The sequence below is a fragment of the Fundulus heteroclitus genome, chromosome 5 (assembly GCF_011125445.2).
Source record: "Fundulus heteroclitus isolate FHET01 chromosome 5, MU-UCD_Fhet_4.1, whole genome shotgun sequence".
Lineage (NCBI taxonomy): Eukaryota > Metazoa > Chordata > Actinopteri > Cyprinodontiformes > Fundulidae > Fundulus > Fundulus heteroclitus.
The window spans coordinates 25,769,290-25,785,243 of NC_046365.1; the positions used below are offsets into that span (position 1 = coordinate 25,769,290).

A 15,954-nucleotide genomic window follows, 5' to 3' on the forward strand; every position below is an offset into this window, starting at 1 on the left:
TGTACTTTTAACAAGCTGCTATGTGTTTCAAAGGTGTAGTTAGTAACGTTAACTGCCAACCCTCCCTAAACCCTCCTGGTTTCTCACGTATTTGAGCCTTTTCCCGCTGCCGTTTTAGTATTTATGTGCATGTATGTGGTGTCGCGGCTGAAGGAAAGAAACAATGTAGGCTATAAAATAAAACCGTGCATCTTTAACTTACCAGAATGAAAATGCAGGGAACAGACACTCATTGACATCGGGATACTGTGGAAAGTTATGATCGGTAGTCTTAAAGCCGCGAGCCGACGACTCCATTGCGCTTGCTGTCTCTCCCGTGGTTGCGCCTCCAGGCAGGAAAGCGGTGGAAAGTTAACCCATTTTCTATGTTTTTCCCATGGCGATCATGTGTTGCGCTGTTACAGCCCACAACACAGCAACGGTTTACCATGGTTGAAATCAAGTTACGGTAAAATTAATCAAATTAAAACACGGCTGAGAGAGGGAGTACAGTACGCGGTAGTCATAGGCAGTAGTCTGAGTAGCGGGGGCGGAGGCATTCAATATGGCGGCCACACAAAGTAATACGTCATGACGACCAAGCCCTATAGGAGGTCACCGCCTCATTATGAGGCATGCTTAGTCTGTGAAAACAAAATGTACAGTTATTATCGGTATCTATCCGTATCTATTTCCTTTTACCACAGAATGAAAGCATATTATTTAAATCTTACCCTTGCTCCGGTTCATAGCGCCTGCAATTTGTCTCCGAGTTGTGAAGACGGCGTACTGCTTCCTGTGAATCACAAAAATACACTTTAATAAAGCTTGTTCTTGCAAGTTGAAGGCGAGTTGAACGCGAGACGTCGTCCATCCATTGATCGCTTACCAGCTGTTGTGGTTTTATTTCATCTTCAGGCTCAGAAGAGGACATGAACACACAGTAGCGGAGCGTTCAGCACATTTTTTTTTTTACTTCTTAATTCTTCTTCTTCTTCTATCATGGCGGACCGCAAGCAACTTTAAGGTGCATTCCGCCACCTACTGTCCATGAGTGTGTAGCAACACTGTTTTACATCTATTAAATTCTATTTGTTAATTTTGTATTCTGAAGATAATAAATAATAAATAAATAATGCTTTCCTTAATCTATAAATATCTTTTATATGTCCTTTATTTCCCAATGATCCTTTAAGACTCCATTCTTGGCCTGTCCTTTTATTCCCAACAAGTTTGTAAAATTGTTGAAGTTACATTTTCATCCATACTACATACTACTACTGACAATGCCATCACATCACTTCTTCTGTGAATCAAACATTTCATGTGGATACTTGGAAATGTTGTCTGTGTGTGCTAATTCCCTCACTGCCTTTGCAAGCAATATTCCAAAGACTTTATTCTCCTTGAGGAAATGGACTGGTGTCCTCCGTGACAACTTCTTACAGTATGTGGTTTGTCCAAAATGTATGACAGTATACATGCTTACTGAAACCTACGAGCTCAGACGCGATGGCACAAAGGTTTGTAAGACTTGTGGTCACATACCATTCTACAATCACCCACAGCTAAAGTCTGCATTAAGGAAGAAATGTGGCTCTGTCTTGCTAAGAAAGGCGAAACCTCCCCCTGCAACACTGATTTGCGTTTGTATAGCTCACAGCATTTTCATTTACATGTTAAAGCCTCCCCTAGAATGGCGTACCGCGAGCGAGCTATTTTTAGAAACGTAACGTCACGATGACGTCACATCACGTGGTACGCAGTAGGACAAGCTTGAATAGTCCGCCGCTGTTTCGCTGTAAAAGAGACGTGCGTTACCCTTGGTTTTACTCGGTAAACGACTGCTTTTTCCAAATCTAAGACCATGGTTTTTAAACATTGTTGCTATGGAACGGGCAACAACGACTCGAGGTACGCTGATCGGCCGCATATGAAGGATGTTTTCTTCAAGACTGCCAAGGAGAAATGTGTGCGCTGGGTACACTGGTGTGGTCGGCCTACATATGTAGCAAGCATTTTGTTGGAGGAAAGGGCCCAACCGAAGAACATCCTGACCCAATTCCAGCGACATCAAGTAGTGAACAGGTAAGAGTATTTTGGTGGCCGACATGTTAATATTGAAGCGCCTGCTACCATGATAGCATATAGGCTATCATGGTAGCAGGCGCTAACTTGATACCCTGCTACCAGGATAGCTTACTCAAAAACATTTCAAATAAGACAAACATTAAACATATACCGATCCCTGGACGGTGATTACAAACAAAAAAACGGCCGATGACGCCATGACCGCCGCCCAGGAAAAAAAAACAAAGCTTACCGTTCGATCAACTCGGCCCGTTTTCCAGTCTTTTTAAACCCTCGACACTCAAGCCATCGTTTGAGCTGAACGTTGGTGTGTTCTTCGACAGTTCGACCAGTAATCCGTGCGCCTGGGACATCGTCTTGGGAAAGTTTAACGGCTGCAAAGTCGGTCATATCGCTGGTTCTGTTGCGCGTGTAATAGCTGGTTGCTACGGGCGTTCTCTACCTGTATGCCCTACCTAAGCGGCAAACGGGGCGTTGCTCTTGAGTCGGTGACGTCACGTGCGCGGTACGCCATTAGGAGGAGGGGGGTCATGGGGGGAAAACTGCCACGTCAATTTCTGACAATTCATGGCAGTTTTCGGTGTTGCCTGCAAATTACCGTGAACAGCCATTAACCTGAACTTCCACGACAATCTACAGTGCCGCATAGTGACGAAAATCACACTTTTCATGCAGAGTGATGAACTCAGAACCACACACACGGGACTAAAAGTTGAGAGTTTTCATTGAAAGGATGATGGATGATGGATGATGTAACCAGCAGGGCAGGACTGCGCAGAAACAGGGGTGCAGAAGATGGCAGGAACTGACGGCCCGGAGTGGGAGTACATGGAGCCAGAGACAGGCAGCAGTGTTCACAGCTTCACAGAGGCAGGCAGCAGTGTCCACAGCTTCACAGAGGCAGGCAGCAGTGTCCACAGCTTCACAGAGACGGGCAGCAGTGTCCACAGCTTCACAGAGACGGGCAGCAGTGTCCACTGCTTCACAGAGACGGGCAGCAGTGTTCTCAGCTTCTTAGAGACGCGGAGCTGTGTCCACAACTTCTCAGAGACGGGTAGCAGTGTTCAAAGCCTTTTAGAGACAGGTAGCAGGACTAACCTTAAACGAGAAACAGAAGGCAGGTTCCAAAGGCACACAGATGACTGGCATGGAGAGGGTGTTGAATGATGACGGACCAGAGAGGAAATGGGAACAGAGGGAGGTTTAAATAGGGGAACTAACAGGTGGAAAGAGTCTGACTGGTTGATTAGTAAATAGCTAACAGGTATGACTGACTGCAGAGGGAGTGATGTGAAGGCTGAGTGAGAAGGGATGATGAAACTGAAAACTAACAATAAATAAAAGTCAAAAACTTAATTATTACCCAAACGAGTAAGAAAAGTGAAAGCTAATGTAAGCAGAAGCCAAACCAAAACTAAACCATGACATTACCACCTCTCAAGGCCGGTCTCTGGACGGCCTAAAAAAGAAAAACTAAATAGTGACCAACCCAGGGTGGGTGGTGTCATGGTTTTCAGATGACGAGCCCACATGCAGATACGATCGGGAAGCAAAGCACAGTCTTAAGATTTTTATTTAAGAAAATGGCAGATATAAAGGACGGGACTACGGGCAACTCGGCAGGGTCAGGACGTCACGGCTGGAGAGACTGCAAAGAGAAGAAGAGTAAGTGACTTTGGAAGGTGAACCAGGAGAACTACTAGAAACTGCGCTGCTTACCATAAAGCTGGGCGGACCTAACCGATGAGAAGTAGTGCCGAGGGAACTCTGTGATCCTACCCCTGTTGGTGTTTGACGGCTAGTGGCTGAGGGCGGCAGATGTAACTGGTGAGGGATCCAGAGCGAGCCTCCTCGGAAGTGGGTGACAGATGGATTGACCAGAGTGAGGGAAGAACCAGTAGAATCCGGGAGGGAGAATCTCAGGCCCCGCTGGGTAACATCCAGCAAGTATGAGGGGTGAGCCAGAGCAAAATCTGAGCGAGAGAATTCTGAAGGTCTGGTTCTTCGGACAAGACGTCAAGACAGGTGAGTGCATCCAAGCACCAAAAACTGTGACAAAAACAGGGAGATCCAAAATTAGTCAAAGTCCAAAGACGAAAAAACTCACAAGCAGGTTTCCAGGAGTTGGGTCAGAGGCCACGTCGTACCACGACTTGTTAAGGCTCTGGCGTCTTCCATCTGTCAGCGCTCTGCTTAAGAAGCCAGAGGAAGCCGCCTGCAACAAGCCGCAGGTGTGGGCCACGCACCCTCAGCCAACTAGACACACCTGAGGAGTAGAGTTAGAGCAGGACAACACAGAGAACCCTGACAGGTGGAGGGAAGGTAGGATGGCGTGCTAGAAACAAACAAAAAACTACCCATCCAGGGCGAACCAAAATAAAAAAGCATCTAACAGATGCTGGACGAAAAACAAGAGTAATTAAGGCCAGATTGGCGACCAACGCCACAGGGCAAAACAGGCAAGATGGGTGACTAACGCATCAGAGCAAAACAGGCAAGATGGCTGACTAACGCCACAGAGAAAAACAGGCAAGATGCGTGACTAACGCCACAGAGAAAAACAGGCAAGATGAGCGACCAACGGCACAAAACGAACAGACAACATAGGTGACTACGCCAGAGGGAAGAACAAGCGTATAACAACGCCAGAGGGAAGAACAGGCATACGACAACGCCAGAGGGAAGAACAGGCGTACGACAATGCCAGAGGGAAGAACAAGCGTATAACAACACCAGAGGGAAGAACAGGCATACGACAACGCCAGAGGGAAGAACAGGCGTACGACAATGCCAGAGGGAAGAAACAGGCGTACGACAACGCTAGAGGGAAGAAACAGGCGTACGGAAACGCTAGGGTTCAACAACGGATGGAAACGCTGGAGCACAACTAACGTACTGGAAATGCCAGGGGAAGGACAGGCGTAAGGAAACGCCAGAAGGCAGGACAGGCGTACGGAAATGCCAGAGGGCAGGACAGGCGTACGGAAACGTCAGAGGGCAGGACAAGCGTACGGAAACGCCAGAGGGAAGAGGATGCCGGGGCATGAGGGAAACGCCAGGGCATGAGAGAAGAGAACGCCGGGGCGTGAGAGAAGAGAACACCGGGTCGTGAGAGAAGAGAACGCCGGGTCGTGAGAGAAGAGAACGCCGGGTCGTGAGAGAAGAGAACGCCGGGGCGTGAGGGAATCGCTGGGGCGCGAGGGAAAATGGGTAAACCTAAAACACCAAAACAAAGAAAACTATAATTTCAGGAATCTGAGGGTGTTCAAAAACACCAAGTACCAAAAAAAAAACTAAATACCATGGGACAGTGGGCATTCTAACAAGCCAGGGGAACCCAGAAATCTAAAAACCAGGATACAAAGGGCTTTCTAACACGCCAGGGAACCAAGAAGTCTAAATACTAGGAGACAGAGGACGTTCTAACACGCCAGGGAATAAAAGAAAAATCTAAATGCCAGGAACTAGAGGGCGTCCTAACATGCCGGGGAACCAAGAAGTCTAAACTTCAGGAGACTGAGGGAATCCTAACATGCCAGGGAACCAAGAAGTCTAAACATCAGGAGACTGAGGGCGTCCTAACACGCCAGGAAACCAAGAAGTCTAAACATCAGGAGACAGAGGGCGTCCTAACACGCCGGGGAACCAAGGAAACTAAAACGCCAGGGAAACGGAGGTCGTCTAACACGCTAGGAACAGATAAGTCCAGAATTCTAGGGAACGGAGCATCTGACGTCACAGTCACGTGATCGGGGGTGCGCGCCTCCATCTTGGTGGGCAGGCTAGCCTGACAGCCCGTCTACTACATGTCAAAACGGGTGATTTAGAGCGTACTTTTAGTTAGTTTATTTTTGGAATCTAAACAATGCCTACGACTTGTGCTCCCGGTTGCACAGAGAGGCATTCCAAATCGTTGGATGTACGTTTCTGTCGTTTACCGAAGGATGAGGAAAGAAGAAAGAATTGGATATTTTCAATGAAAAGAGCGCAGGCAGACCCTCCCAATGGACTGGGGGAGCCATCATTCTACGAGAGAATTTGCAGTCTACACTTCATCTCCGGTAAATTACAACTTAATTCTGCTCTAGTCATTGTTCTACTTAAATAGCGGCGGAGGGGAGGTGGCGATCGCTACACAGGCCGGAGAAGCGGCCCGTGTAGCGATAGCTACCTCCCCTCCGCCGCTGTCTGTAGCAGCAACAGCGGCTTCTCCGGCGGCTTCTCCGGCGGCTTCTCCGGCCCGTGTAGCGATCCCTAGATCCCGCCGGAGAAGCCGCCGGAGAAGCCGCTGTTGCTGCTACAGACAGCGGCGGATGGGAGGTAGCTCTCGCCACACGGGCCGGAGAAGCCGCCGGAGAAGCCGCCGGAGAAGCCGCTGTTGCTGTTTCAGACAGCGACGGCTCTCCGGCCCGTGTAGCGATCGCTAGATCCCGCCGGAGAGCCGCCGGAGAAGCCGCTGTTGCTGCTTCAGACAGCGGCGGCTCTCCGGCCCGTGTAGGGATCGCTACACTGGCCGGAGAGCCGCCGCTGTCTGGAGCAGCAGGAAGCGGGTGCTGCTCCAGACAGCAGCGGCTCTCCGGCCAGTGTAGCGATCACCACCGCCCGTTCACGGGCGCTAGTACTTCTGTTTACGCTGCAATGTCGCCGACACCCCCACCCATTTTAACAAGACAAAAACACCTAAATAATCCGTAGTGAGTGATGTTTTTTTTAACCTACTGGGCGGGTCTTCCTCTCTGCTTTGTGCTGTTACACAAACATGTCTGAACATCCATCCATCCATTTTCTGACCCTCTTAATCCCTCATGGCGTCGCGGGCGTTGCTGGAGCCTTTTTCCTGATATAAAATAATTGCAGCCGTCCAGTGGTTTCAGGGGCTTTCGTGCTCTCTTGTCCGTACTGGCCTGCGTGTTTATGAAGCAGCTGTGTCGCGGTACGAAACACTTGGCCAGCATTTCACAGACTCGCTCCGTCCCTTTAGGCTTTTGCTGTGTGGATCTGGAAATCTGATACCATCAACCATCAACTTACTCTTAAAACGATCTTGTGATACGTTATCTAAAGAAGAAAAATACCTGGAGAACTCGTCATTTCATCAAATGGCGTGCCAACCAATATGGCCGCCACACAAGGGGTTCTGGGTAACGGAGTCACGTGGTTGCAAGGGGTCTATTCAGTCCTTCATTTCTGCAATATTGCTCTCAATTAAGTCCCTAACCATCCATTCCTCTTTAGAGCCTCTGTTGCCCTTCGGTCCAAGCTCCCAATTTCTGAAGTCCTGACAACTCACATTGTTTCAATAAACCTTTTAAAAAGTATGTTGATTTCCTAAGTGTGTTCTGCATGTGGGTTAAATCTTTGGCAAAAACCATGACACCACCCCTGGCCTCATCTAACTTCTGCCAACGTCTCTGTACATGGACCCTGTTTATGTGCCCTGACCAGAGAGCCTTGCCAAGCCCTGTGATATTTGATCTATGCCTCTTTGAGCATGAACCGTGTCTGTCTTCCTACTAACACCACTCCATTTTGATATTGTTTCTGTTGGCTTTTCGGATATCTGCATACTAAACCTAGCCTGTCTACTTGTTCTTAAATCTTCCCCCTTGCCTGCTGCTGCCTGGTTCCCCTCAAGAGAAGCTTGGGCAACCCTACTGCTTTCTGGAAAAGAGAAGTTGTTTGGATACAGTTGTTTAGATTTTCATTTAGATCCTCATGAGGAACAATTACCTAAAGGAGCATCCTGGTTGAATGAAACCACTGTTAACAAATCCTAAAAATGTTAGTGGCATTTTGTTTGAGTCTCTAAATTATCTGACTCCTTTGGAGCCACTAACTACTGTCATGGTTTAGTTTTGGTTTGACTTCTGTTTACATTAGCTTTCACTTTTCTTCCTTGTTTGGGTTTTTAATTAGGCTTTTGACTTTATTTATTGTTAGTTTTCAGTTTCATCATCCCTTCTCACTCAGCCTTCACTTCACTCCCTCTGCAGTCAGTCGCACCTGTTAGCTATTAAAACTCCTGAGGCCCAGCAACCTTCTTTTCCTGCGCCCTTAAGGCCAGCGCTTGTTGTTTTTCTGTCTGAGCTCAGCTCTGAGGATTCAAATGTATCTGGATCTTCAGAAGGGGAGCACGGTGGAGGGTAAGCCGGGCGCGATTGTAGGAGGATTGAAGCCACAAAGGCTACCAGCTGGAACTTGAGAACTGGAAAGTCTTCTGGAAGGATTGCAGGTGTGTTCCGATGCTGAGAACTGAGCCGGAACAGGATCAAGAGTGCAAAGGCTAGAATCTGGGAAACAGAGCACAAGGCTGTGAGAGTCAAGCTTAGCTGTCCACGTCCTTTCATTTCTTTATTTGTTTCATTTATTTATTTATTTGAATTAAGACAATGCACATTCATCAACTTGTCAGCTTAAAACATTATTGTAAATATGCCAGATTTAGTACAACAGCTAGTTAGCATCCGCTGCCCTAAGGCAGGTAAGACCAGTGAACATTAAATAAGACACTATGGGAAAGAACAGAGTGGACAGATATGATGCCAATAACATAACATCACAATACAATTAGGTTAACAGGCCCAAGGAAACAGATCAATTAACCTGTGAATACATGTCTGCTTAGTCCTCACTAAGACTAAGAAAGTAAAGCATATCGCCCCAGTACTGAAGTCCTTACAATGGCTCCTTGTATCTCAGAGAATATACTTTTAAAATGTATCTTAGTCAATAAATCACTGATTGGCTTGACATCAAAATACATCACAGACTTGTTCTCAGAGTATTAACCCTCCAGATCACTCAGGTCTTCTGTCTCAAGTCTACTTTCTATACCCAGAAGCAGAACCAGAACCAAATAGGGAGAAGCAGCTTTTAGTTCTTATGCTCCACTTATCAGGAACAAACTCCCAGAAGACTGTAAACGTGTTGAAACCCTGGGTTCCTTTAACTCAAGGTAAAAAAAACTATTTGAATAGATTTGCTTGTACACAGTTGCAGCAGAATCTGCCATGTCTGAGTCCACAGTACCAGTTTTCCTCAGCTACTCCCACCACAACTTGTCCAGTTCCCTTTCCTGCATCTGAGCTGCCAAAAAGCCTTAGAGCCCATCCATTGTCGTCATCCTCACCGCTTATAGTCTTGGCTCAGTCGTTGTTGTTGTCGTCATCATCGTCACACGCTTGGATCAGTCATCATCATCATCGTCACACGCTTGGATCAGTCATCATCGTCACATGCTTGGATCAGTCATCATCATCATCATCACATGCTTGGATCAGTCGTTGTCGTCGTCATTATCACACGCTTGGTTCAGTCATTGTCGTCGTCGTCATCATCACACGCTTGGATCAGTCGTCGTCATCATCAGATGCTTGGATCAGTCATTATCATCATCATCATCAAGTACACCACGGTCCCAAATGCACAAAGAATCCTAAGACTAACCCCCAGATTCCACATCCTCCTTCTTTGCTCTGATCTGCCCGACCGACTGACTACATTATGTTAATTAATGAAAACGGTTCCATATTCTCCATGAGTACTCTGAACGTCACCATCGACGGACACTATCCAATACCGTCATGATCCTCGGGTGTTTATTATTTCCTGGATCATGCTTTCCTTTGTTAGTTTTTTTTATTAAAGTATGTATTAAAGTAAAATTTATATTAGTTCTTACTTTTGTGTAGGATTATTATTTTAGTCCTTGCTTAATTAACGGTGTTATACACACATTCAATCTTTAGCGTCATCAAAATTAAATCTTTAAAAAGATAAAATCACAATGGTGGAACTCCAGTCTCGTCACGTGTGGTTACATTTTGTTTTTTAATCTACCTCTCTGATTAGATATGGGATGTAGTGGAGAAATATGACACAGGCTGCAAACCAGGTGGAGGGAAGGATGCCATAAACGTCTTCTATGATGCAGGACTGTTGTTTGTGAACAACAACGGTGTTACACCGGACAGAACAGGTAAAACTTTCTCCTGTTTTCACTTGAGTAATGTCAAACTAGTCTTGTGAGTATCTGTGTTGCCCTGTGATAGACTTGCGACCTGTCCAGGGTGTATGCTGCCTCTGACCCAGTGATTGCTTGAGATAGGCAAAACCCATCCCCGTGCAATACAAGGGTATAAAAAATGGATCAGTGGATAATGTGGATACTTTATACTGCAGCATTATTAACATCATGCTGGGGAATAAAGCTTTAGAGACAGCATCAATGTGCTCAACACAAGTTTTGTTCCTCCATCTCTCCTGCCCTTTACACTATGTTAGAGGTCATAGATTATAACACAATGGTAATCTCTAGTTTTAAGATAAATTCATCCACAGTCACTTGCCTGCTGCTGGACTTTTTAAGTCTGGTCAGGTCTGGTCAAGTCCAAGTACCTTTATCCACTTTTTTCACAGTAAATTATTGTCGTGGATAACCCAATGGCAGCCTGATAACATCTACTGTGGTCTGCAATAACAATTTTAAGTTACTAATATATATTTTAGGTTGGGTATTTAAACTTTAAAATTTAGACTTTATTGTCGATTCATCCATGGTCAACTTGAAATAACTTCACTGACCATACTGACAACTCCTTTTGAAATATTTTTTCCTGTCTTTTTTTTTTTTACTTAATATTGGTAGATAAGGCAAAAACACATTGGTTAGCAGTGTGAGCTTCACTATCACCATTTTAGCAACTTTGTTGTCGTGGATTATATCGTCCTGATGTACGCTTGTACACTTGCCAGCAAGTCAATTCCTAGTTGCCAACATTTTAAAAAATGTCCTTTACCAAGTTAAAGAAAATCCATTTATTTTTTTCAGCTATTGGCAAGGTTTTCACATAATTCTGGCTGGATGTTTGATCCCTCATATTGGTGGAATTAATTTAAGTTGATCAGTGTCAAGACAACAACTTGGCTTTTCAGTATAGCCCATAAATTTGAATCAGGAACTTAATTTTTTGGCTGCTTTATTCATTCCAGTTTATATAAAACCAATGGATGTCCTTTTAGAACACTCAAGTGGGTAAAGGTTGTAAATACCTGGGCTAGACTGACACGTTCACAAGAAATTCTTAAGGATTTTCGGGAACAGACATTCAGGTATAACTACATTTTGTCCTAGCCAATATGGCTTCTTGACCAAAAATGTTATGGTCAGACAAGTTATAAATTTAGTTATTGGACCATGACAAAAATATGGTTGTATGCTTAGAGGAGTCAGGATGTATTGTTCAAGCCTAAGCACTCAGTTGTGTATTATGGTATTATTAGCATCATGCTGGGGTCTGTTTTAATGGTGTTGTTCTGATGGTGGTATTTTAGGGCAGGGAGGGGCTAAGCCCTGAATGGTAGCTGTTCACATGCACGTACATGTACTATGTAAACAAGACTGGAGAACAACACAGAGATCTGCGATGAGACATTATCCCAAAGTTCATCTGAAATATTACCTTTAGTTCTTCACGTCATTATTTTTTAGTTATTTTTATCTGAAAACATAAAATTTTGCTTATTGCTCCTTTAAGTTTCTATAATGTCTCTGACATCCTCCCTGCTGAGTAAGCTGAATTCTTGTGTTTATGTGGGTTCACAAATGCACAAGAATCCATCCTGTCCCACTTCCACCTCAACCATCGGAGAAATGATCCAGCACAAGTGGGCCAATTACATTGCAGTATTATTGTTTTAAAGTGTGAAATACAGCTGTGACGAAAGCTAGAGGGGCCGAGTCTACAGACAAACCAAAATAAATATGGCAGCGCAGCAGGACTCATGTTCATGTTGCAAAAACGGCAAAAAACACTTAACGATATGATTACATCAGTGTCACTATCCATATAAAATGTGCCTTGAGTAGCATAACTTGTTGTGGTTTCCCATGGCACCTGCTTCTTACGACATTTTCATTTGATACCGTGATTGTCCAAACCCAACCTTTTGGTAGTGCTACACATTATCAATTTGGCTTGCCAGGTTACGTCTGTGTCAGGAGGCCAAATAATGTCAATGACCTCTACCAATTCTGCCAAGAGGAATGGTCAGAAATTTACCCAGTATTTGTCAGAGGTTTGTTAATCGATAAAAAAGAGAGTGTGTTTTCTCTGAAACTTTCAAAGAGGTTTTTAGTCAAATTCTATTGTGTTCTAATGTGTTTGAATTAGTTTATTTAAAATAAACGGCATGATAAATTTAAATTTGTGCATCGATCTCCTGTTTTTTAATTAGATTAAAGTTACAAAAATGCTACTCATTTCTCAAAGAAGAAATGCACTGAAATGCATTGATAGGAGTGTTTAAAGTTCTCTAATCAGAAATAAGTGAGCGTCAGTGTTGCATTTTATGTGGAGCACTTTGTAAAATGAAAAGACAAACAGGAAAAATAAAGAGAAAGGTGAAACATAAACTGGAGGGCATTCGAGGATAACAATTAGGGAGAGAAAAGATTAAATGAATTTAAAGAAAAAATATATATTAGCAAAAGGGTAGATATCTGTCAAGCAATGGATAGTAAGTAGCCTGGGGTTGGTGTTCCATGTTTTACAGAAGAGGATAAATAACTCAACAATCTAAACCAAGGTATAAACAGGCTAGTATGTCTATTTAAGCATCATACAAGAAGACAACAATTGGATGCCTGCTCAGTATCTCACATTTTTTATATTGCATCTATAATCCTAAATCCAGTATTTCTTTAATCCCTTGCTGTGTACTCTATACTTTTATGAATTTGATTATAAAATTGTGTTTTGGTGTTATTTTATCTCTAGATTTAATGTGTCCTGCCCCTACCAGGAGGAAGCGAGCAAGCACCATCATGGAAGTCAGAACCAGCTTGAGTAAGAATATTTTTTTCTAAGCAGTCAGTACCTGTCATGGTTTAAGTTGTCTGGCTTCTGGTTATTTTGTAGTTCACCCAGCTCCCCCTCCCACAGCCATTAGTCACACCTACTCTAATTAGTCTTCATTCCCGTCACCTGTCAGGCTCCCTTTATAAACTCACCTCAGTTGTTTTCTCGTCGCTGGCTCGTAGTGTTTTGTTGCCCTCCATCGTGTCTGTCTGCACCTGTCCCCCCGCCTTGGTTCCCGGTCAGTTAAGTTTTGGTTTTGTGTGGCTGCGCTGCTGGCTTCAGTTTCTTCGTCTTCGTCCTGGTCTTGTCCCTGGTCCTGCAGCAGCCCAGCTCCTCTCTGTCTCGTGGACTCTGTACCTGCCAGTCAGCTCCTGCATCATTCACCTCTGCCTGGTAACAACTCTGGTTCCTCTTGTCACCACCATCCACCTGCAATAAACTCTCTTAAATCCTACTCTGTGTGTGCGTGCTGTGTCCGGGTTCATCCTCGACTAAATCCTGACAGTCCGAGCCAGCCACAGGGTGAACCCGAGCACACACAGAGTCACGATGCAGGAGCTGGCAGGATCTGCTCCGCCTCAGTTAAATGTCTCCGTGGGTGACTTCGCCGCTGGTTGCGTTCCGCTGGAGGGATCGTTCTCCGCGGAGCCCAGCGTTCTCAAGTTCCTGTCAGCGTCTCAGTTCCTGTCTGCGTTCTCAAGTTCCTGTCCGCGTCTCAAGATCCTCGTTCTCAAGTTCCTGTCTGCGTTCTCAAGTTCCTCGTTCTCAAGTCCCTGTCTTCGTTCTCAAGTTCCTCATTCTAAAGTCCCTGTCTTCGTTCTCAAGTTCCTGTCTGCGTTCTCAAGTTCCTGCCTTAGATCTTTAGTTTCCTAGTTTAGCTTTTATTTTCTAGATTTGCTTTAGTTTTCTGGTTCTCTTGTTTTCTAGTTAGTCTTCTAGTATCAGTCCAAGTTCTCTAGTTTCTGTTGTTGTTTTGAGTTATTTTGGCCCTGGGGTTTTGAGTCACTTAACATTCTTTGGTTTTAGAGTTTTTTCAGTGTTCCTTAGATTTCTTAGAGTTCTTTAGTTTCAGTTTGTTGTTCTGCTTAGATTACTTGAGTTTCTGTCTTGCTTTGGGTTTTATTTCTTTTCAGCTCAGTCCTATTGTTCTTGGTTTGCCTTTAGTCTTTCGCGTTTTGCTTCTGAATTCTAGTTTTTACCTTAGATTTTCTGTTGTTTGTGTTCTATTTTCTAGCTTTAGTTATCTAAAGCTTTAGTTATCTAAAGCCACGGTAAGGTGGCAGCCCTCCCTGGGCTGCCACCTTACCGTGGTGGAGGGGTTTGAGTGTCCCAATGATCCTAGGAGCTATGCTGTCAGGGGCTTTAAGCCCCTAGTAGGGTCACCCAAGGCCGACAGGTCCTAGGTGAGGGACCAGAAAAAGCGCAGCCCAAAATGCCCTTATGATGAGTACAATTATTGGACCTCGTGTTCCCTCGCCCGGACGCGGGTCACCGGGGCCCCACTCTGGAGCCAGGCCTGGAGGTGGGGCACGTTGGCGAGCGTCTGGTGGCCGGGCTTTTGCCCATGGAGCCCGGCCGGGCTCAGCCCGAAGAGGTGACATGGGTCCCCCTTCCGACGGGCTCACCACCTGTCGGAGGGGCCAAAGGGGTCGGGTGCATTGTGTAACGGGTAGCAGTAGAGGGCGGGGACCTTGGTGTTCCGATCCTCGGCTGCAGAAGATGGCTCTTGGGACGTGGAATGTCACCTCTCTGGTGGGGAAGGAGCCTGAGCTTGTGCGTGAGGTTGAGAGGTTCCGACTAGAGATAGTCGGACTCACCTCGACGCACCGCTCTGGCTCCGGAACCAGTCTCCTTGAGAGGGGCTGGACATTCTTCCACTCTGGAGTTGCCCTTGGTGAGAGGCGCCGAGCTGGGGTTGGCATACTTGTTGCCCCCCATCTCGGTGCCTGCACGTTGGGGTTTTCCCCGTTGAACGAGAGGGTGGCCTCCCTCCGCATTCGTGTGGGGGGACGGGTTCTGACTGATGTTTGCACTTATGTGCCAAACAGCAGTTCAGATTACCCACCTTTTTTGGAGTCCTTGGAGGGGGTACTGGAGAGTGCCCCTCCTGGGGACTCCCTCGTTTTGCTGGGGGACTTCAACGCTCACGTGGGCAATGACAGTGGGACCTGGAGGGGCGTGGTTGGGAGGAATGGCCCACCTGATCTGAATTCGAGTGGTGTTTTGTTGTTGGACTTCTGTGCTCATCATGGATTGTCCATCACAAACACCATGTTCAAGCATAAGGGTGTCCATATGTGCTCTTTGCACCACGACACCCTAGGTCGCAGTTCAATGATCGACTTTGTTGTCGTTTCATCTGATCTGCGGCCTTATGTCTTGGACACTCCGGTGAAGAGAGGGGCGGAGCTCTCCACCGACCACTACCTGGTGGTGAGTTGGCTCCGATGGCGGGGGAGGAAGTCGGTCCGACCGGGCAGGCCCAAACGTACTGTGAGGGTTTGCTGGGAACGTCTGGCAGAGTCCCCTGTGAGGCGGAGCTTTAACTCCCACCTCCGGGAGAACTTTAAACACGTCCCGAGGGAGGCGGGGGACATTGAGTCTGAATGGACCATGTTCCGTGCCTCTATTGTTGAGGCGGCTAGTCAGAGCTGTGGCCGCAAGGTTGTCGGTGCATGTCGCGGCGGCAACCCTCGAACCCGCTGGTGGACACCAGCGGTGAGGGAAGCCGTCAAGCTGAAGAAGGACTCCTATCGGGCTTTTTTGGCCTGTGGGACTCCGGAAGCAGCTGATGTGTACCGGCAGTCGAAGCGGCAGGCGGCTCGGCTGGTCGCTGAGGCAAAAACACGGGCGTGGGAAGAGTTCGGAGAGGCCATGGAGAAAGACTTCCGTACGGCTTCGAAGCGATTCTGGTCCACTATCCGGCGTCTCAGGAGGGTGAAGCAGTGCAGTACCAACACTGTTTACAGTGGGGGTGGTGTGCTGCTGACCTCGACTCGGGACGTTGTGTTTCGGTGGGCGGAAT

At 46.3% G+C, this 15,954-nt stretch overlaps 1 protein-coding gene across 2 annotated transcripts in view; it reads left to right on the plus strand.

Annotated features, from left to right (window-relative positions):
* The window catches only part of LOC105936763 (complement C3), a 119,051-nt gene that overhangs the window by 49,691 nt on the left and 53,406 nt on the right, over nt 1–15,954 (plus strand). For both annotated transcript variants that reach the window (XM_036137295.1, XM_036137294.1), the window contains exons 17-18: nt 9,922–10,048; nt 12,849–12,917. In XM_036137295.1, the coding sequence (XP_035993188.1) occupies nt 9,922–10,048; nt 12,849–12,917 (196 nt within the window). The remainder of the gene's footprint in view (nt 1–9,921; nt 10,049–12,848; nt 12,918–15,954) is intronic.